The 21,857-nt window shown below is 39.2% G+C and overlaps 1 protein-coding gene across 4 annotated transcripts in view; it reads right to left on the reverse strand.

Moving 5' to 3' along the window:
- The window catches only part of CDK19 (cyclin dependent kinase 19), a gene marked incomplete at both ends in the record, with an annotated part of 160,236 nt that overhangs the window by 94,079 nt on the left and 44,300 nt on the right, over positions 1 to 21,857 (reverse strand). For all 4 annotated transcript variants that reach the window (XM_080700789.1, XM_080700788.1, XM_080700787.1 and 1 more), the window contains one exon: positions 12,289 to 12,364. In XM_080700789.1, the coding sequence (XP_080556915.1) occupies positions 12,289 to 12,364 (76 nt within the window). The remainder of the gene's footprint in view (positions 1 to 12,288; positions 12,365 to 21,857) is intronic.

Consider the following 21,857-nt stretch of genomic DNA (forward strand, 5'->3'; position numbering starts at 1 on the left):
ACCCAGGAGTATTCTACCTCTGAGCTACATGCCCAGCTCGATTTTATTCTTTTCTTTTGAAACAGGGTCACATTAAGTCATAGAGGGCCTCACTAAGTTGCTGAGGCTGGTTAAAAATCTGTGATCCTCCTATCTCAAGTACTGGGATTACAGGTACATGCCATCATGCCTGGTTCCTATTTTATATGTATGTATGTACATACATACATACATATGTATATACACATGTACTAGGGTTGACCCCAGGGGCACTCTACCTCTGAGCTATCACCTCCCTTCCCCTGTTTAAAAAAAAAAGTCAGAATTTACTTGAGAAAAAAAAGTAAACAAAACAGCTCACACTCTAACCTCAGTTACACACTACTTTGAAAATAAGATTTTCAAATCTTTTATTTTTATATTACTTTATGATATATAAAAAGCCAGGCATGGTGATGCACACCTGCAATTCCAGCTATGGGGAAGGCTGGGGCAAGAGGAACACAGCTTAATCTAGCCTGGGCAACTTGGCAAGACCCTGTCTCACAATAAAATAAAAAGGACTGGGATTGTAGATCAGTGGGAAAGTGTGTGCCTAGCATTTATGGGCCACAGGTTCAACATCTACAGAGGGAAAAAAGAAAAAAAAAATACCTAGCATCTTCTTGAGCAAATGTTAAACCTTTGGCAATCCTCTTGCTGTAAATGCTAATATTTTAACTATTCAAATACTGTATGGCATAATACCATCACTAAAGATCTACAAACTGTAGAATTTCTAATAATTAGGATATTTTTCTAAGAAAAATCGTCAAAACTTTAATATCACCAGAGCTGTTCAATATTCCAAGAAGTTTATAAAAATTTTATATTTTACCAGTTTTTCTCATTCCCATCAATAATTTTTTGGAGGAAGTGATACTGAGGGTGGAACCCAGGGGCTTTTCTACCACTGGGCTATACTCCCAGACCTATTTTATATTTTATTTGGAAACAGGGTCTCACTAAGTTGCTGAGAGCCTCACTAAGTAGCTGAGGCTGGCTTTGAACCTATATGATCCTCCTGATAAGTAAAATAAAAAATTAAATGCGAGTAAAATAAAAATAATGTGCGTACGGCGGAGTGTGAAAAACACGAGAGAGGTCCGGTACACATGGCATGTAAAGTTTTAATGGTGCGGCTCTCCCGGGGATCAGGGCGAGGCACCGTGGGGCCCTCGCGCCTGTCCGTAGCTAGAGGACACGGGCTCTCCTTTTAAAGGCATGCATCTCGCGAGATGGGGGTTTTACTCGTGGGAACGCCCAATTCTCGCGGGGGTTTCAGCCCCTCCCTTGCCCTGCAGAGGTCATGTGACACAAAGTCACATGAGTGCAGGACCCAACTTAACACCTCCTGTCTCAACTTCCCAAGTGCTGGGATTACAAGCATGTGCCACCACACCCGGTAAGTTATCTGTTTTTGAACAATAATCCTGATACTTTCAAAATGTCATACATTAAACTCCTTTTGGTATTTTCCAGAATTCTATTTTATCTTGACTTTGCATTGATCTTGCTAGGTTTTTGTTTAAGTCAAAGATCTATCTAAAAAATATGAACAGCTCATGTTACCAAAATAAAGAGATGACCTGGGTAACAAAATAATAAGTGAAAATATGTCTTTATGATAATCTACTGTACTATTCAACACCTTTAGCCAAATCTAGGTTATCTGCTATAATGTGTTATTGTATCAAAACTCTAATTATAAGCCAGACGTGGTGGCGCACACTTGTAATCCCTGTGCTTGGGAGGCGGAGACAGGAGGATTGTGCAGGTTCGAAGCCAGCCGCGCTGGCCTAAGAGACCCTGTTTCAAAAATATAAAATAGGTCTGGGAGTGTAGCCCAGAGGTAGAAGGGCTTCCAGGAACGCCAGTACCACCAAAAAAAAAAAAAGAAAAACCCTCTAATTATGAGTTTTCCCTGTTTTATGAACCATATCACTTTAAAATACTTTGTCCAGTAGATCGCTCCACTGACTTAAGACAGCTACTGACTAGCCAGGTCATTCCTCAGTTACCCTATTACACATGAAACCCCACCAGCTACCTCCCAGGTTTTCCAGCCTGCCTTAGCTCTCTCATTAGCCCCTCTCTCCTCTTTTTCTTCCAGGAAAAGTACTAGCTCCTAATCCTCTCATCTTGGATAAAACAATTTTACCTCTTACTCTTGTTTGCCATAAAATTCTTGGCACTTTGGCTAATTTTTTCCAATCTCTATCTTTGTTTCTAATGCCTCAGCCCCCATCCAATGACCTTGATCTAAAAAGCCCCTGACTATTTCTCAAATGTGGCAAAGCAAAATGAATCCTGGCATCATAAGACTAATTCTAAATGCATTATTTCCTTACAGGGGGTATAGCTCAATGGCGGAGAACATACTTAGCTAATTTAAGGCCCTGGGTTCAATCTTCAGCACCAAAATAAATAAAACTTTAAAAATAAGTGCATTTCACCACAGAGACAAGTTAAAAGTAGTCCTAAGGTACTGTAATGCTAGACCAGCATAACTCAGTCACCTAAATGTCTAAATAGGTTTTAGTGTGGTAGAGTGGAAAACTCAGCATGTTTTAAATTGATGTTTCCTGAGGAAAAAGGCAAGGGCATTTCATGTTTTAAAAATTTACTTAAGCCGGGCGTGGTGGTGCACACTTGTAATCCCTGCGCTTGGGAGGCGGAGACAGGAGGATCCCACAGGTTCGAAGCCAGCCACGCTGGCTTAAGAGACCCTGTTTCCAAATAAAAAAGTATAAGATAGGTCTGGAGTGTAGCCCAGAAGTAGAAGGGCTTCCAAAAACCCCAGTACCACACACACAAAAAAATTGACTTAAAAAGATTTCAACATTCCTAAAAATATTGCCCTGCATTGTCTCAGCAAGTGTTTAAAAAAAACTAGCGATCTATCTCCACTAACTGCTGACTGATTCAAAGACAAAGTACTTTCTGCTATTGATTTTTCTTTTTTTGTGTGCATGCGTGTGAGGGGGAAGAGTAGTGGTGCTGTGGCATGAACCCAGGGGCTTTCTACTTCCAAGCTATACCATCACAACGATTTTATTTATTTCATTTTTCTAACGATCATGCACCACCAGGCCCAGCTTTTTTTTTTTTTTTTTTGATTATTTTTTTGAAACTGGGCCTCACTGAGTTGGAGAGGGCCTCACTAAGTAGCTGAGGCTGGCTGCAAACTCGGATCCTTCTGTCTCAGCCTCCCTAATGCTGGGATTACAAGCATGCGCCACCACATGCAGCTAATTTTTATTATTTATTTATTTATTTATTTATTTGTGGTACTGGGGGTAGAACTCAGAGGCTTCCTACCTCTGGGCTATACTCCCAGACCTATTTTATATTTTATTTGGAAACAGGGTCTCACTAAATTGCTGAGAGCCTCACTAAGTAGCTGAGGCTGGCTTCACACTTGTGTGATCCTCCAGTCTCAGCCTCCCAAGAGCAGGGATTATAAGTGTGCTCCACCAAGCCCGGCACAACCAAGCTATTTTTTAAATTTGGAAACAGGGTCCCACTAAGTTGTGGAAGGCCTAAATTGCTGAGTCTGTGATTTTTCTTTTTTTTTGTACCGGAGATTAAAACCAGGGACATTCTACCACTGAGCTATACCCCCAGCCCTATTTTATTCTTTATTTTGAAACAGAGTCCCACTAAGTTACAGAGGGCTTCACAAGTTGATGGGGCTGGCCATGAACCTACAATCCTCCTGTCTCAGACTTCCAAGTGTAGGGGTGCTGGAAAGCAAGCTGGAAGAAGCGCTTTCCCCCCCAGCATGAGAAGTTAACTAGAGAAGTCTTCTCCCATATTAGGATTAGAAATAAGATATTAGAATATAGAGTTAAGATATAGACGTAAGGTAGGATCAGAAACAGAATGAAGATCCGTAAGCCCAGCTGCCCAGGTTGCAGGATTCAAGGACCAGGGCAGGGGACCCACCAGGTCAAAGCCTCTAATCTCCAGCTTGCCAGCCAAGGTCTTTGAACAAGGGCCCCATCCCCATATCTCTGAGCCAGATCAGCAAACAAGGCCATGCTGATTTGCTCTCCAGACAGATTCCTCAGCGCAGAGATAAGCCTGGCCCAGCCAAGGTGGGTGGGAAAGGCAGCCCTAGGGAATGAACACATACCATAAGGGAGATAAGCAGTCTTTAGCAGGCTCTGACGTGTGTGGATGCATGTTTTAAAATTATTGGTTGTACGTGTTTGTCCTTGTATCTGATTGGTTGTATTCTAAGGTTGGTGGGCTCGGACTTTTGGAAGGCCCTGACGTGTGTAACCACTCCCTCCTGGGGCTATAAAGTCAGACTGTGGAGTGAGCTCTGGGTCAAAACTCGACCATAGTGTCTGGGTCTCGACCCTGCCTAGCCAGGACAGAGCTGCAGCACAATAAACCTCACTTGCATTTTACATCTCTTGTAAGTCCTTCGTTATTTGGGTTGGTGGGCGATTCTTGGACCCTTCACCCCCCCCATGCCATTTTGGCATGGGGCTGTATTTCTATTTTCTGTATTTCTATCTTTTAATAAACTTCTTTAAATCTTCACGAACTGTCCAAGTTATGCATATTTATTCTTAGCTTAGGATAAGAACCCACGGTAATTTTCTGGTTTTGGTCATTTGGGGGTTTTGTTATGGGTTGGGGGAAAGTGTGTCTGGGACCCTAGCCAGGGTCCCCAGGAACAGTTTCCCCACCACAACCATATTCTCCCAATCCATAACAGTGGTGAATACCTGTGATCCCAGTACTTGGGAGGCTGAGCCAGGCAGATCACAGGTTTGCGGAGATAGAGAGAATGTCCCTGTGTTCAATCCCCAGTACAACAAAACAAAAACAAAAAGGCTAGGGGTAGAGCTTGGAGATAGAACGCCCCTGGGTTCGATTCCCAGTTCCACATATGGAAGAAAGAAACAAAGAAAGGGAAGGAAGAAAATTTTGTATTCAAAGACAGCAGCAAAGTACTTGAAATTTTTAAAGAAGTATTTACCAGACCTTTATTTATTACTGATTTCAGCTAAGGCCAACCTCAATTTATCTATCATTTTAACAAATTCAACTTAAGGGAAAAAGGCTACCTTTCACTGGCCTTCATTGGAAACTGATTATCAGCCAAAAGGCTTACATAAAGTTATTTTTACTACAGTTCTGTAAAATTAGGTACTATTTATCCCATGTTAAACATGAACAAAGTAAGGTTCTCAAAACTAGACAAATTACATTGATAGTTGGCATATAGGATGATTCTTACTAAAACAAAAACAGATTATGCAGACTGAGAAAGGTACTAACCTCTAAATCCAAATAATCAAAGTAAGTACTCTAAAAGTCAAACTAGAAATAAAAGTAGAAATTATCAATATTATAACCCAAGGGCTTAGATGTAGTATAAACTGCTAAACTATATGCAAGGATCAGACACCATGCCCTCATAGGAACCTCTCCCTCCTAAGCACTTATAAGACCCCCCCTTTTTGCCCCCCTTTTATTTTCTGTACAAGCCATTCTTTTTTAAACTGGGAATTGAACCCAGGGACATCCTACCTCTGAGCTATACCCTTATCCCCCTTTAGGGTCTCACTAAGTAGCTGAGGCTGTCCTTGAACTGTGATCCTCTTATCTCAGCCTCCCAAATACTGGAATTATAAGCTTGGGCCACCACATGCGGCTTTTTTTTTTTTTTTTTTTAATGCTGTTCAGGGGATTGAACCCAGGGGCATTGTACCTCTGAGCTACACCCCCAGCCCTATTTTTATTCTTTATTTGAAACAGAGTCTCACTAAATTGCTAAGAGCCTTGCTAAGTAACTGAGGCTGACCATGAACCTGCCATCCTCCTATCTCAGCCTGCCAGTACTAGGATTAGAAGCATTCACCAGGACACCTGGCTTTCCACTTTTTATTTTGAAACAGGGTCTCACCAGGTTGATGAGTCTACTTGCTGAGACTGTCCTCAAACCTGTGATCCTCCTAGGCCAGCCTTCCAAATACCAGATTACAAGCATGTACCACAACACCTGGCCAGGTTTTTGGGTTTTTTTTTTTTTTTATCTTTTTCTCTGCTAAAAACACAAGTATATCATTATTAAGCATAAAAAAACAAGTATATGGGTAATAGCCAAAACAAGTCATCTAATTTGACAGAAACAAGAATTTCCAGCAGATTTTTTTTTTGTTTTTCTATTTTTTGTAGTACTGGAGATGGAACCAGGGGGCATTCTACCTCTGAGCTACATCCTCTGCCCTATTTTTTATTCTTTATTTTGAAACAAGAATCTCACTGAGTTGCAAAGGGCCTTACTAAGTAGCTATGGCTGTCCTCGAACAGAGATCCTCCTGTCTCAGCATCCCAAGTACTGGGATTACAAGTGTGCGACACCATGCCCAGCTAGCTCTCCAGCATTATTGATATGACATCAGATCCCCAGAGCAGAAGGCTATACAACTAATTTTCTTCTCAGAATGTCATCTTGCTCTTCCAACTGTAGGACATTCAGAAAAACTGCTGTTCTGGGGTCAATAATGGGTTGTCCCACGTACAACCCTGATGCATGGAAATACGGTGATAGGGCTGCCAGATGTGGTGCTTGGCTTCGTCACCTATATGACCTGCACTCTGGGGAATGACCACACCTAATGAAACATAATGCCCAGAATAGCCACAGCAAGATACTGTTATTAAAGACTTGCTTGGAAAAGTTTACAAATTTGTAAATTTTTGACACAAAATTTGTATGTGTTTATAGAATACAACTTATATTTGAGCATGTTTGGAAAGAAGCAACTAGTCAAAACATTTAATGTAATTCAGTTGATAGTCTGTAGTTACAAGGTGGAGATAAGAATGACCTGCAGCATTAGCATGGAAAAAGAAGCCCAGGGTTTCTGAGAATATGGTCAACCAGTGAACTGCTACATGGCCTGCTTCCCTGGCAATGCAAGCCCTACAAGCAAATAACAAGATGTACCTGATTATCATCAGCCAGGTGCAGTGACAAATGCCTGTAATCCCAGTACTTGGGAGACTGAGACAGGAGGATCACAGGTTTGAGACCACAACCAGCCTCAGCAACTTAGCAAGACCTGTTTCAAAATAAGAAATAAATAGAGCCGGGCGTGGTGGCGCACGCTTGTAATCCCAGCGCTTGGGAGGCTGAGACAAGAGGATCACACAGGTTCAAAGCCAGCCTCAGCGACTTAGTGAGATTCTCAGCAACTCAGTGAGACCCTGTTTCCAAATAAATTATAAAATAGGTCTGGGAGTATAGCCGGAGGTAGAAAAGCCCCAGGGTTCCACTCCCAGTACCACAAAAAAAAAAAAAAAAAAAAAAAAAAAAAAAGCAAGCAAGCAAGCAAGCAAGCAAGCAAGCAAGAAAGAAGGAAGGAAGGAAATGAATAGGGTTGGGGTGTGGTTCAGTGGTAGAGTGCCCCTGGGTTCAATCTCCAGTACACACACACACACACACACACACACACACACACACACACACACACACCTGATTGTGCTTTTAAAATCTTCATCTCTATAGCTACCTAGAAAATTGTTGTTCCTGGTACTAAGTGGCCACTTGCCCAAGATATGAAGGAGTAACTGTGAGGTCCAAATACAATCCCAAGTCTGCCTGAATCCAAAGTCTAATCTGTTTCCCACCTTTCAACATGAAACCAAAAGCATATATATATAGCGGTGTGTGTGTGTGTGTCTGGGGATGGAACGCAGGGGCATTCAATCTCCAAGCTACATTCCCTGCCCTATTTATTATTCTTTATTTTGAAACAGGGTCTCACTAAGTTGCAGAGGGCCTAAGTAGCTGAGGCTGTTCGTCAACTATGATCCTCTGATCTCAGCCTCCAGAATGCTGAGATTACAAGCATGTGCCATCACGACCAGCTGCATATTTCTTTTAAAAAGAATTTTGTTTGCTTTTCCATTTCAATGTCTTATTTAGAATCTAGAATTGCCAAGTTTGTGTTAAATTTTATAGCTTAGTATCAAATAATTTACTCTGACCATAGCAGAAACAACACTTTCATCTTAAAAACATTTGAGGTTTTATTTTATTTATTTATTGCAGTACTGGGAATGAAACCCAGGGACAGTCTATCGCCAGGCTACACCCCCGGCCCTATTTTTTATTCTTTATTTTGAGACAAGGTCTTATTGAGTTGCAAAGGGCCTCACCAAGTAGATGAGGCTAACAGTAAATCTCGATATTTCTGTCTCAGCCTCCCAAATGCTAGCATTACAAGTGTGTGCCACACGCCTGGCTTGATTTGAGTTTAATGAGGAAAAGGTTATTACCAGTAATAATAATAACAACCATTTATGCTTAGGCTCTGGCTTAAGCACTTCAATGCCAGTATCAGATTCATATTTAGTCCCTTACTCTGCATTTATATCATTATTGCAATTTACTCCAGTATTATTCAAGAAAAAAATAACATTACAACAGGAATTACCAATTAAATCTAATTGCTCAGAGCAAGAGTATAAAGTTGCTAGGTTTTATATTTTTAGGAGAACCCCACTGATCCTCCTTAGTAGGAAAGAATACTAACACAGCAGAAAGCCAACTCTAATAGCTCACCAATACTTCACAGAAGCAAGGAGTTGCAACAACCACACACAGGTGCCTAAAAAGTTGCTGCTAACAGCCAACTAGCCTATTCCCCTAGAGTGGGGGAAGTAAAGTTTTCATTTATATTAATGAGTGGCTTACCACACCACCATCCCATCTTCCCTCACCATAAATACACACACACACCCCAGAACAAAGCCAATAACTCAAACTGTTTCCTCTAAAATTTACCATCTTTGAGCCAGGCGTTGTGGTGCACGCTTGTAATCCCCGCGCTTGGGAGGCCAAGACAGGAGGATCGCGCAGCTTTGAAGCCAGCTGCGCTGGCTCAAGAGACCCTGTTTCCAAAAATAAAAAAGTATAAAATAGGTCTGGGAATGTAGCCCGAAGGTAGACGGGTTTCCAGGAACCCCATACCACCAAAAATAAATAAATAAATAAATAAATAAATAAATAAATAAATAAATAAATATAAAATTTACCATCTTTGTACAAAACCTCAATCTATGTGGGAAATCTCTTTGCCACCAAGGGTAACAATTAAGTATTTAAATCACCTTCTGCTGGGCATGGTGGCACAGGCTTGTAATCCCTGTGCTTGGGAGCCTGAGACCAGAAGATCGCAATTCGCAGACAGCCTCAGCTACTTAGTGAGGCCCTCCACAACTTAGTGAGACTCTGTTTCAAAATAAAGAATAAAAAACAGGGCAGGAGGTGTAGCTCCGAGGTCAAATGCCTCTGGGTTCCATCCCCAGACCCCCCACACACAAAAAAATAATTTAAAAAATCACCTTCTGACAATTCAAATATTTACCAGAGTCTTCTCATAGGAAACGTAAGTTAAAATATACCACAAAAATATACAAAAGCTATACACATAATCTCATATATACATACAAGTAACTTTCAAGAGACTCATGACCATATATATATGTGGTAAGGCAGACAGAGATACCATAGGACTGGAGATTTCATTTTCTAGATGGTTCCTTATACCTTACCTTTTCAACAATTAGGAAATGAAAAATGCTACCATGTTGTTCTTCCTTGTTGTTCTACCATGTTGTTTTTCATTGTAAGAGTAATCAGGAATAGTACTTTTTTTCTTTAACAAAGAAGCTAAATGTATACTTGAGAAAACTAACATCATATAGTGCAAGGAAAAGACAGATTTTAATATTTAAGTATCTATGCTGAGTCATCAGCAAACTTTGGGGGTTTTTTTGTTTTTTGTTTTGGTGGTACTGAGAATTGAACCCAGGAACATTCTACATTCTACCCCTAAGCTATATTCCCTGCCATTTTTACTCTGTGTGCGTGCGTGTGTGTGTGTGTGTGTGTGTGTGTGTGTACACATACTTACATATAGTATAAAGTATATATAGATATACTTTATTTGGAAACAGGATCACACTAAATTGCTGAGAGCCTAAGTAGCTGAGGCTGGCTTCAAACCCGTGTGATCCTCCTGTCTCAGCCTCCCAAGCGCTGGGATTAGTGTGCCACCACACCCAGCTCCATTTTTACTTTTGAAACAGAACCTCACTAAATTTTGAAGGCCTCGTTAAATTGCTGAGGCTGGCTTCAAACCCATGACCTTCCTGTCTGGAGCATCTGCAAGTACTGGGATTACAGGCCTGTACCACCATGCCCCACTTCATGTTTTGTTTTTAAGGAGAACATAAGGATCATAACAAAGAACAGATATTGCTCAAAGGTAACTTCATACATAATTTAGTTCTATTCTCCTTAGAATTATTCCCCACTTTTTATGAAAATAATTGTTACAGAACATCATGTCAAAAGTCTCCTGAAACCAGGCCTGGTGGTATATGGCTGTAATCCCAGTACTTGGGAGGCTGAGACAGGAGGATAACAAGTTTGAGGCCAGTCTCAGAGACCTAGCAAGACCTTCAACAACTCGGCGAGACTCTAATTCAAAATAAAAAGGGCTGAAGTGTAGCTCAGAGGTAGAATGCTGCTGGAGGGTGAATCCCCAGTACCAGGGAGGAAAAAGAAGAAAAGAAAGAAACATTTATGAGGCACTTACTATAACAATGCTAAGAAGTAGAATACAAAGACTAGGTCCCTGCTCCTTAAACTGTACACAGTCCAGGGAGAAGCTCCCATTTTGGAACTAAAGGATCTCTGACTAAGAGATGTTTTCTTTCCCTATTTCACAGATAAGGAGACTGAGACTCATTAATAACATAGTCAGCTAGGAAGACAGCTTAGTCTACACATTTCCTGCCAGACATGTTCTTAGCACTATACTTTTTCTTATGGTAACAGTGATAAAGGAGGGTTTCTATGTGAATGAAGCAGAAATGTGGAACTATGGGTAATATATCAAATAGTTATTAGAAATAGAAACCCCTAATAGATATGAACCATATAATCAGCTGTTTAGCAATTATTAAATAACAATTAAGTATTTAATGATTTAGAGACAGAAGTCTTTGATAAATGTGTTCCCATGATAAAGCCCTACTTAACAAACTTAACTGAAAAACTAAAATAAGGTTATATTGATAATAATGATGTGCCTTCTAGGTCATAATTATGGTTTTGTTTTCTGATTTGTAAAATGAGATAGTAAAAGTACTTATTTCACAGGATTGTTGTGAAAATTAAATGAATTAATATTTGAAAGCACCTATTAAATCCTCAGTAAGTGTTAGGTACTCTAATAGACAATCATTTCTTAATAGCATGGGTATGTCATATCAAAACCAAAAAGGAATCATCTTTTAGGAATTATTCTATTATTATTTTTTGTTTATATGTGGTACTAGGAATTGAATCCAGAAGCATTCTACCTCTGAGCTACACCCCCAGCCTATTTTTGTTTTTTTGAAACAGGGTCTCACTAGGTTGATGAGAGTCTCACTACTTGCTGAAGCTGTCATCAAACTTCTGATTCTCCTTTCTCAGCCTCCCAGATACTGGGATTACAGGCATGCACCACCACACTCAGCTATCCTATTATTGTAATCTTTTCCGACAACTAGTAAAAACCATCACTAAATTATGTACTTCAGAAAAAAACAATTTAAATGCTTAAGACATAATAATATGGGCCCTTTCTCTACAAAGAAATAGCAGTTCTAATATTACAGAAAATTAGACATTAAATTACATATTAAAATAATTTATTACAAGATGATTTCATTAAATCACCATGTAGGTCAGTATTTCTAAGATCACAAAACCCAAATGTCATTCTGATGCTTCTTATTTCCTTGGCAATATTGGGGATTGCATTACCACTGATCCACATCCCCAGCCCAACAAATTCTAAATATCATTAAGAAAATGTTCAAAAGACGGGGATGGTGGCGCACGCTTGTAATCCCCGCGCTTGGGAAGCAGAGAAAGGAGGATCAAGCAGGTTCAGCCAGCCTCGCTAGCTTAAGAGACCCTGTTTCCAAATAAAAATATAAAATGGGTCTGGGAGTGTAGCCGGAGATAGAAGGGTTCCAGCCCCAGTGCCACCAAAAAAAAAAAAGAAAAGAAAAGAAAAGAAAATGGTTCAAAGAAATTTATTTAGATTTTCTCATCTTACATAATAATCTTTAAACTAAATAATGTGTGAGATAACCATGTATTATATACATTGATAAAATTCTTATTAAAACAAATAATCTCCCATATCAATAATAAAAGAAGTAACTATATTAACTTACTGCAATCTCTCTACAAGCCGACATGGATATTCCTGTGCCTTCAATTTGCTTCAATGCATATTCCTTTTCATCTTTTCTGCACATAAACAGAAAAACTTTTTTTACTTTTCCATATATTAAACTTTCAAATTCAAAAGTATAACTGTAAAAAGAATGAGAATGCACTTAGTCTCTGAGTGATACATAAACACTCCCACCATGCCATGCACTGCTTATTCTTTTTTATAAAATTTCAGCTACAGAAATATGAAATACCAAAAGAAATTCATGTCAAATGAAAACAAAGCCAAAACACAATATTCAAAACTGAACAGAATAAGTTTCAAAGTATAAACAAGCACAAATATAAACTCAAACATGTTGCAAGATAATTTCAGTCGTCTTAATTATCTGAAGTTTATAAAAGCATTCTGTTATAAACATTCACCGAAAAAAAATGACATAAACTCCCAAATCTACTTAAATTTCATAGAATAAGCTTTTGTTTTGTTTTGTTTGTGGTACCGGGGATGGAACCCAGGGGGGCATTCTATTTCCAAGCAACACACGCCAGCCCTATATTTCATTTATTCTTTCTTTCTTTCTTTCTTTCTTTTGGTGGTGGTACTGGGGTTCCTGGAAACCCTTCTACCTCCAGACTACACTCCTTGAACATATACATATACATACATATATACATATATATATATATATATATACTTTTTTTTTTTTTTTTGGTGGTACTGGGGTTTCTGGAAGCCCTTCTACCTCCGGGGTACACTCCCAGACCTATTTTTACATTTTTATTTTGTAAACAGGGTCTCCTAAACCAGTGTGCGCGGCTGGCTTCGAACCTGGCGATCCTCCTGTCTCTGCCTCCCAAGCGCGGGGATTACAAGCATGTGCCACCACGCCCGGCTTTTTTTTTTTTTTTTTTGAAACAGGGTCTCTTAAGCCAGAGCAGCTGGTTTCCAACCTGCGAGATCTTCCTGTCTCTGCCTCCCAAGTGCAGGGATTACAAGGGCGTGCCACCACACCCGGCCTCATTATTTTTTGAAACAGGGTCTCACTGAGTTGCAAAGGGCCTCACTAAGTAGCTGGGGCTGTCCGTTAACCTCGATCCTCCTGTCTCAGCCTCCCAAATGCTGGGATTGCAAACCTGCACCACCACACCCAGCTAAGAAACATTTATTGACAGTAGAATCCACTGGAACATACTGGTTCTCACCTAAGACAGGCCAAGCAAAAACCTGTAAGAGGTCAAAACTCAGCCACTAACATCTTATTCTCAAGAAACTAAGAGAATCTCAATAGCTACAGTAGGTTTTGCAACAATAGAAACAAATTTAGTAATCTGGGGAATCCTACTAGTTACCTGGATGCTTAACCAATGGAAGACAGACACCGGAACCAACTGCATGAAGGCCCAGCTGAAGGTCATAAATGCGGATGATACTGTTCTGATAACCAGCGCATAATTCATGCCCCTTAAATTGTCTTTTGATTGTATTGCGGCTTTAGCAAGGAATCACCATGTTATAATAGTTTTGTTAAATGATAATTCGAACGTTGTACCACACTGGTTCTACTTAGCCAATCTTCATTTTCCCCATTCTGCGTTTACTTAGCAAAGTAATTTAAGAGATCAATTTAGAAGCCAGGCGTGGCGGTGCAGGCTTGTAATCCCCTCGCTTGGGAGGCAGACACAGGAGGGTCATGCAGGTTCAAAGCCAGCCTTACTGTCTTAAGAAACCCTGTTTCCAAAAAAAAAAAAAAAAGTATGAAATAGGTCTGGGAGTGTAGACCAGAGGTAGAAGGGTTTCCAGGAACCCCAGTATTACAACCCCAAAAAAGATAGATCAATTTAAGGTGGCTTATTTTTTTTCTTTCTTTCTTTCTTTTTTTTTTTTTTTTTTTTTTTTGTGGTGCTAGGGATTGAACCCAGAGGGATTCTACTTCTGAGCTATACCCCCAGCCCGATTTTATTTTCATTATGAAAGAGGGTCTCACTAAATTGATGAGTGTCTCACTACTTGACTTGCTGAGACTTGATCTTCCTCTTAGCCTCCCAAGTACTGGGATTACAAGTGTGTGTCACCATATCTGACTTTAAGCTACCTTTTAAAAATAACATTTTACATGCCTTTGAAAATTACTCACAATCATCTGTTTTGAATATTAAATAATTGACTCATGGTTACCTTCTCCCACAATCCACTTGAAAATTATATATTCTTTTTCCAATACATGCTATTCAAGAAATAACTAAGCAGCATTTCAATAAGCAAAATACACCAAGTATGTTAAAAGGACAGACTATTATGCAATTATTGAAATAATGACTATGAAGGTCATTAGAAACATACAAACTGTTTAATATATAACTAAGAAAATATATAAATTATAGTCTGCAGAACTATATATACATATATATATATGCTAAAGATAATGTCAAAAATTAAAAAGAGTTGTGTTAAGATACCAGGAGTTTAACTTTAGTGCTAATATAATATTATTGTTAAATTAGAAGGGGGAACCAAAATAATTTGATACTCCAAAAATAATCACCTACTGAAGTAATCTACAATATATTCAAAGTGATAGCTTAGGCATATTTTAAAGAGCAAAGTCAAAAATTTTAAAAAGCTTAAGTAAGCAAGGCGTAGTGGTGCAGGCTTGTAATCCCCGTGCTTGGGAGGCTGAGACAGGAGGATCATGCAGGTTCAAAGCCAGACTCAGCTGGTTTAAGAGACCCTGTTTCCAAATAAAATATAAAATAGGTCTGGGAGTGTAGCCCGGAGGTAGAAGGCCCCTGGGTTCCATCCCCAGTACCACAAAAAAAAAAAAAAAAAGCTTAAGTGATAATTTTCTCAATGCTACATTCTGCTTTCCCAAGTCACTCAGAAGCCACTAAAAAACAAAACAGATGATCAGATGTAATTAAAGCCAGTGCTCCCCTCCAGATTAAATGTATGTACAGGTACATGTCTGAGAGCACATGTGCCTGAGATATTCTGACATAATGCTTACAATTTACATAGTATTCATTTAATAATTAACTACCAGGTATCTATTACTAAATAATTTAAATAAATTCTTAAAGTAAAATTATAAAAGCTTTCTGACAAACTCTTCATATACGATCATAATTTATTTTCAACAGAAATATTTCAACTCCCAGCTTCCCTAAATGAAGTGTTCCAGAAGCTCATGTAATTGCATAGTTTTATTTTTAATACTGTAAAGAATATTACACAATCTGGATAGGTTATTGTTGCTATGGAAACTATAAGATTTTTACAGGAAGTCAAAAAGTACAAAATTAACACATCACATTAATGGCTTTTGAATTTCATATCCAGGCTGTCAAATGAATTTGAAGGCTTGAACAGAATAGACCGAAGCACAGGCCTCTTACTCTGAATTATACAGACACAAAGAATGAGCCCAGTAATTATTTCACTTAAGTTTAAATATGATTTCTATCTGTTAAATTAATAAAACACTCAAAAATCAACAATTTTAAGATTTGCAGCTTTAAATGGAGGATGAAAGAAAGTACATATATGATTACTATTTCTCTTTTGTATACTTTCAGATAGTAAATGGTGATATGACACCTCTGAGATTCACCATATGAAGAAGTCGCTAGGTCCCAGGGGGCATATGGGACTTCCTGGCACTATACTATGTCAACACCAATCTTTGAGCAGATGCCAATACTTTAGAATGAAGAATAAAGATGTGTCCTCTTCTACAATGTCCAGAAATATTTCAGTGACTAGGCACATGGGACATGGAAGCTTCATTGGTTTCATCCGATGTGAATGGCCCTCTGTAAGAGTTCCTCCAAGTGACAGAAGCAATACATGGTTCACAACTTAGATGTTTCAGGTAGGTATTATATTATGTATCATAAAAGTTCAATGGTTTCTTTTATATGAAACTGGCCTGACTTGCTATGACAGCCTGACTTTTAAGGGAGCTTAGTTCTTCCTTAAAACTATTTTATTTCTGAATTCTTTTTATTTCTAAATAACATAAAGAAAGACAAAGCAATTTCAGTTTTAGGGAAACTGCTTTATACATGTTAATGTGCATTAGATAGCATGGCTAGAGCAACTGCATCTTGAATATAAAGAAGTTTAATAAATTCAGAGGACTAGCACATGACATACTCTCAATACTTTGGAGGCTAAGCAGAAGGATCATGGGTTTGAGGCTAGTGCACAGCAACTTAGTGAGGTCTGTTTCAAAATAAAAAACTAAAATAGGAGTCAGGCATGGTGTTGTACATTGTAGTCCCAGTGTTTGGGAGGCTGGAACAGGAAGATCACAGGTCCAGGGCCAGCCTCAGCTACTTAGTGAGATCCGCTGCAACTAAGTGAGACTCGATTTCAAAATAAAGAATAAAAAAAGGGGGGTGTGAGTGTAGCTCCTGGAGGTGTAGCTCAGAGGTACAATACCCCAGGAGTTGAATCACAGTACCAAACCCCCCTGCCAAAAAATTAGAGAATTAAAATACACATACTTGTAGTAAAAACATGGATAGAAACTATATAGGATTTTTTAAATCAACACCATGTTGAATGTATATCAACACCATGAAGATTTCTCAGTAGTCAACATGAGCCAGGCATGGTGGCACATGCTCGTAATCCCAGCATTCGGGAGGCTGAGACCAGAGGATCATGGTTCACAAACAGCCCTTTGCAACTCTGTGAGACCTCGCTTCAAAAAAATTTTTTTAAACACCAAAAAAGTGTAGCTTGGAGGTAGAATGCCCCGGGTTCCATCCCTAGTACCAAAAAAAAAAAGAAAAAAATTGAAAATGAAAATCAATGGATCAATGGAAACATGTACCAACATCATAGAAAATTAAATGAAGCAGAGACTAATTTTATTAGGTCTTCCATCTAAAATACTATACTATGCTCTAGAAAATTCTTGATGCAAACAGTCAATAGACAGTATAAAAATAAGAAACAGATATGAGTACAAACAGTAGAAATTACTATCTTAAAATTAAGGCTTAATTCTAGGCAGAAAACCAAAATCCATAGAATTTAAACACAATTCTGAAAAAAAAAAAGAAAATTCTGAAGTATAGAGAAACAAGTCTAGAAGAAACATCTCCTAAATGAAATACTGAGTGCTACCTGAATAAGAGATAGTCTTATACCTTTCAATCATGTCCAAACTTGGTGACTGGCTCCTTGTGAACTACAGAAAAGCAAAGTACCATTCAGCAGCCTGCATGCACAAGTATGAATAAGGTTCGGCCAAAACCCCATCTGGTAGAGTCAACAGACTGACTCAAAGATCTTTGGCTCTAACCAATACTACTATGAGGTGTCTGGGCCACCTTTGCTTCTAAAAATCTACAGAAGACAAAATTTAGAAAGATCTTTGAAAAAGAAGAAAGATAAGGGAATTCAAACTTAAGCAAGGCTGGGACAGCCTAGGTTAAGAGACTCAAAACATAATAAAATGCTATTCACCAAAAAAAAAATTTTTTTTCGGTACTGGGATGGAACCCAGGGCATTCTACCACTGATCTACGCCCCCAGCCCTAATTTTTAATTCTTTATTTTATAATGGGGTCTCACTGAGTTCTAAAGGGCCTCACTAAGTAGCTGAGGCTGTCCACAAACCGTGATCCTCTTGTTTTAGCCTCCCAAATGCTGGTATTACAAGCGTATACCACCACGCCTGGCTACACCAAAATCTTAACTTGACTGTGGTTCAAATTATAAAAGTTGATGTGTAGGACACCAAAGAAAATTTAAATATAAACTAGATAGTAAAGAATAGTATGTCATAGTTAATTTAATGCTTGTAATCCCAGTGCTTGGGAGGCTGAGACAGGAGGATTAAACATTTGAGGACAACCTCAGCAAGTAGTGAAACTCTCATCAATCTAGCGAGACCCTGTTCCCAAATAAGAAATAAAATTAGACTGAGGGTGTAGCTTAAAAGTAGAATATCTCTGGGTTCAATCCCCAGTACCACACACAAAAAAAGAAGTCTTAAAATGTAGGACAAAGAAAGGGTCATACAGAAATTTTTTGTTTATTTGTTTTGGAATTGGGGATGGAACCCAGAGGCATTCTACCTTCAAGCTACACCCCCAGCCTGATTTTTTGGGTTTTTTTTAGGTACTAGGGATTGAACCCATGGCTATTTTACCTCTGAGCTATACCCCCAGCCCTATTTTTTTAATCTTTATTTACAAACAAGGTCTCATTAAATTACGGTGAGCCTAAGTAGCTGAGGCTGGAGGCAAACCTGCGATCCTTCTATCTCAGCCTCCCAAGTACTGGGATTACAGTGTGTACCACCAACCTAGGCTGACTGTTTTATTCTTACAGAACAAGCATTTGGTGATGACATCGTGACTGTCTCAACTTAATTTCAAATGGTTCAATGGCAATAAAAAACCTCTATTCAGAGATATAAAACAACAATAGTCTAATCTAGGCAGAGGGTATATGGGCATTATTTTCTAAGTTTAACTTTTCTGCTTTTATGAAACTTCTCTTAATTAAAAAAAAAAAATCAAGGAGGAAAGTACCTGAAAAGCAGCAGTTGAAGAATTGAAGAAAAAATAGTAAGATCATAAGATACAGAAGCTGGGCATATTTTTTAATGAAAAATAGAGCTGAGGCTGGGCATGGTGGTGCACACTTGTAGTCCCAGCATTCTGAAGGCTGAGACAGGAAGATTGCGGTTCACGGACAGCCTCAGCTACTTAGTGAGGTCTTTTAAAACTTAGTGAGGCTCTGTTTCAAAATAAAGAATAAAAAATAGGGCTGGGGGTGTAGCTCAAAGGTAGAATGCCCCTTGGTTCCATCCCCAGTACTGCAATAAAGGAAGGTAGGAAGGGAGGGAGGGAGGAGCAAGCCAGGGAATAAGTATTAAAGTGTAGGTATACAAAAGCAAAAAATGTAAAAGACAACATTCAGCACGCGCGCGCGCGCACACACACACACACACACACACACACACACACACAATTTCATTTATATAACCAGAAATTTTGAGCTGGTGATGTACTTCCACAGCAGAGTGCTTGCTCAGCATGGGTGGGGCCCTGTACTCAACCTCTAGCACCTCCAGGACAGTGAGTGCAAAAGCAAGGCCAAATAAGAGAGAATAGAAAAGAATTCATCAACTTTGACCACTGATGCGGGTGTGGTGGTGCTCCCTTGTAATCCCAGTTTGGGAGGCTGAGACTGGAGGATCACTGTTCCTGGCCAGCCTCAGCTATTTGGTGAGGCCCTCTGCAACTTTGTGAGACACTGTTTCAAAATAAAGAATAAAAATTAGGGCTCGGAAGTCGAATTGTCCCCAGACCCGCAAGAAAAAAAAATTTGACCACTGATGAAATTTTGCAACATCACAAGAGGAGCTGCTGATACTTACCTTATAGTATGATTTATGGTTATACTTATGGTATAACTCTGTTACGGTATAACTCTGTTAAGGACCTTACTCTACTTTATTATAATTACTTAGAATTGTTTATGTCCCTTATCCCCTCCACAAATGAGGAAGGGTGCTATCTTATCAACTTCTGTATATTCTAAAAGAGCTAACAAAGTACCTCATTAAGTCATAGAACAAAACACCTGTTGGATTAAGATAATTTAGTCTTGTATGACTACAATGCACCAATATAAAAATTACTTAAAAATAACTTAGTCTTGATGAACTTAAAAAGTATTTCTATGGTAATAATAAAATCTAAAGAATTTCCTTTAAAAAAATATATACTTCAAAAAAGCTGGGCGTGGTGGCGCACACTTGTAATCCCAGCATTCCGGAGGCTGAGACCAGAGGATCTCGGTTCAGGAACAGCCTCAACTACTTAGTGAGGCCCTCTGGAACTCAGTGAGACCTGGTTTCAAAATAAAGAATAAAAAATAGGGCAGGGGCTGTAGCTCAGAGGTCGAATGCCCCTGGGTTCCATCCCCAGACCCACAAAAAATATATATATATATATTTTTTTTTTCTTTTTCAAACTGGGCATGGTGGCACATGCTTGTAATCCTAGTATTTGGGAGACTGAGACAGGAGAATCACAGGTTTGATAGCCTCAGCAATTCAGTGAGCCTCTCAGCAACGTCGTGAGATCCTGTTTCCAAATAAATAAAATCAGTCTGGGGGTGTAGCCTGGATGTAGAATGTCTATGAGTTCAATTTCCAGTACCACAAAAAAGTATATATGTGTATGTGTGTATATATATACTTTTTATATGTGTATGTATGTGTATGTGTATATATATGTGTATATATACATATACATAACATTCACATATATATACACACTCCAAGCTGGGCATGGTGGTGCATACCTGTAAACCCAGCACTTGAAAGGCTTAGACTAGAAGTTCACAGGTTCAATGCCAGCCTAAATAATTTAGTGACACTCAGCAACCAAAAAAAGGGCTGTGGGTGTAGCTCAGAAGTAGACTGCCCCAGGTTCATCCCCAGTAACAGGAGTACAGGTGCCAGTGCTTTCTTCTCTCTCTCCCTCCCTCCCTCCCTCTCGGCCCCTCTCCCTCCCTCGCTCCTTCTCCCTCTCCCTAGCTCTCAGGATATGGTCACAAGTGTTGAGGCAGGATGATTACTTAAATAAGTTCTACACCAGGCTAGGCAACATAGCCAGATCCCATCATAAAAAAAAAAAACTCCTAAACAAAATATATTCTAGCCAGGTGTGGTGGCGCATGCTTGTAATCTCAGTATTGGGGAGCCGAGACAGGAGGATCGGAGATTCAAGACAAGCATCATAGTGAGATGCTCATCAACATAGCAAGATCCTGTTTCAAAATAAAAATAATAGTCAATGTGTTGGCACACCCTTGTAATCCCAACATTTGGGAGGCTGAGACAGGAGGATCACGGCTCAAGGACAATCTCAGCTACTTAGTAAGGTGCTTTGCAACTCAGTGAGAACCTGTTTCATAATAAAGAATAATAAAAATATATATATGGCTAAGCCAGGAGTGGTGGAGCATGCTTGTAATCCCAGCATTCGAGAAGCTGAAACCAGAGTTTTACAGTCTCAGCTACTTAGCTAGGCCCTTCACAACTCAGTGAGACTCTGTTTCAAAAATAAAAAGACTAAAAAAATAGGGCTGGGGGTGTAAATTGCAGATGCCCTTGGGTTCCATCCCCAGTACCATAAATAAATAAATAAATAAATAAATAAATAAATAAATAAATAAATAAATAAATAAATAGTGCTAGGATGTAGCTCAAAGTAGAATGCCCCTGGGTTCAATCCCTAATACCACAAAAAATAAACATATTCTGAAAAATAAAATCAAAATGACTGTGATAATCCTACAGCAATATTTTTATTTAAAATGTAATCAAGCTGGGCGTGATGGCACAGGCTTATAATCCCAGCTCTTGGGAGGCTGAGACCGGAGGATTGTGGTTTGCAGATGGCCTCAGCTACTTAGTGAGGCCCTCTGCAACTTAGTGAGACCTAGTTTCAAAATAAAGAATAAAAAATAGGGAAGGGGGTGTAGCTCGGAGGTCAAATGTCCCTGGGTTCCATCCCCAGACCCGCAAAAATA

This window comes from Muscardinus avellanarius (assembly GCF_963383645.1).
Source record: "Muscardinus avellanarius genome assembly, chromosome: 8".
Taxonomy (NCBI): Eukaryota; Metazoa; Chordata; class Mammalia; order Rodentia; family Gliridae; genus Muscardinus; species Muscardinus avellanarius.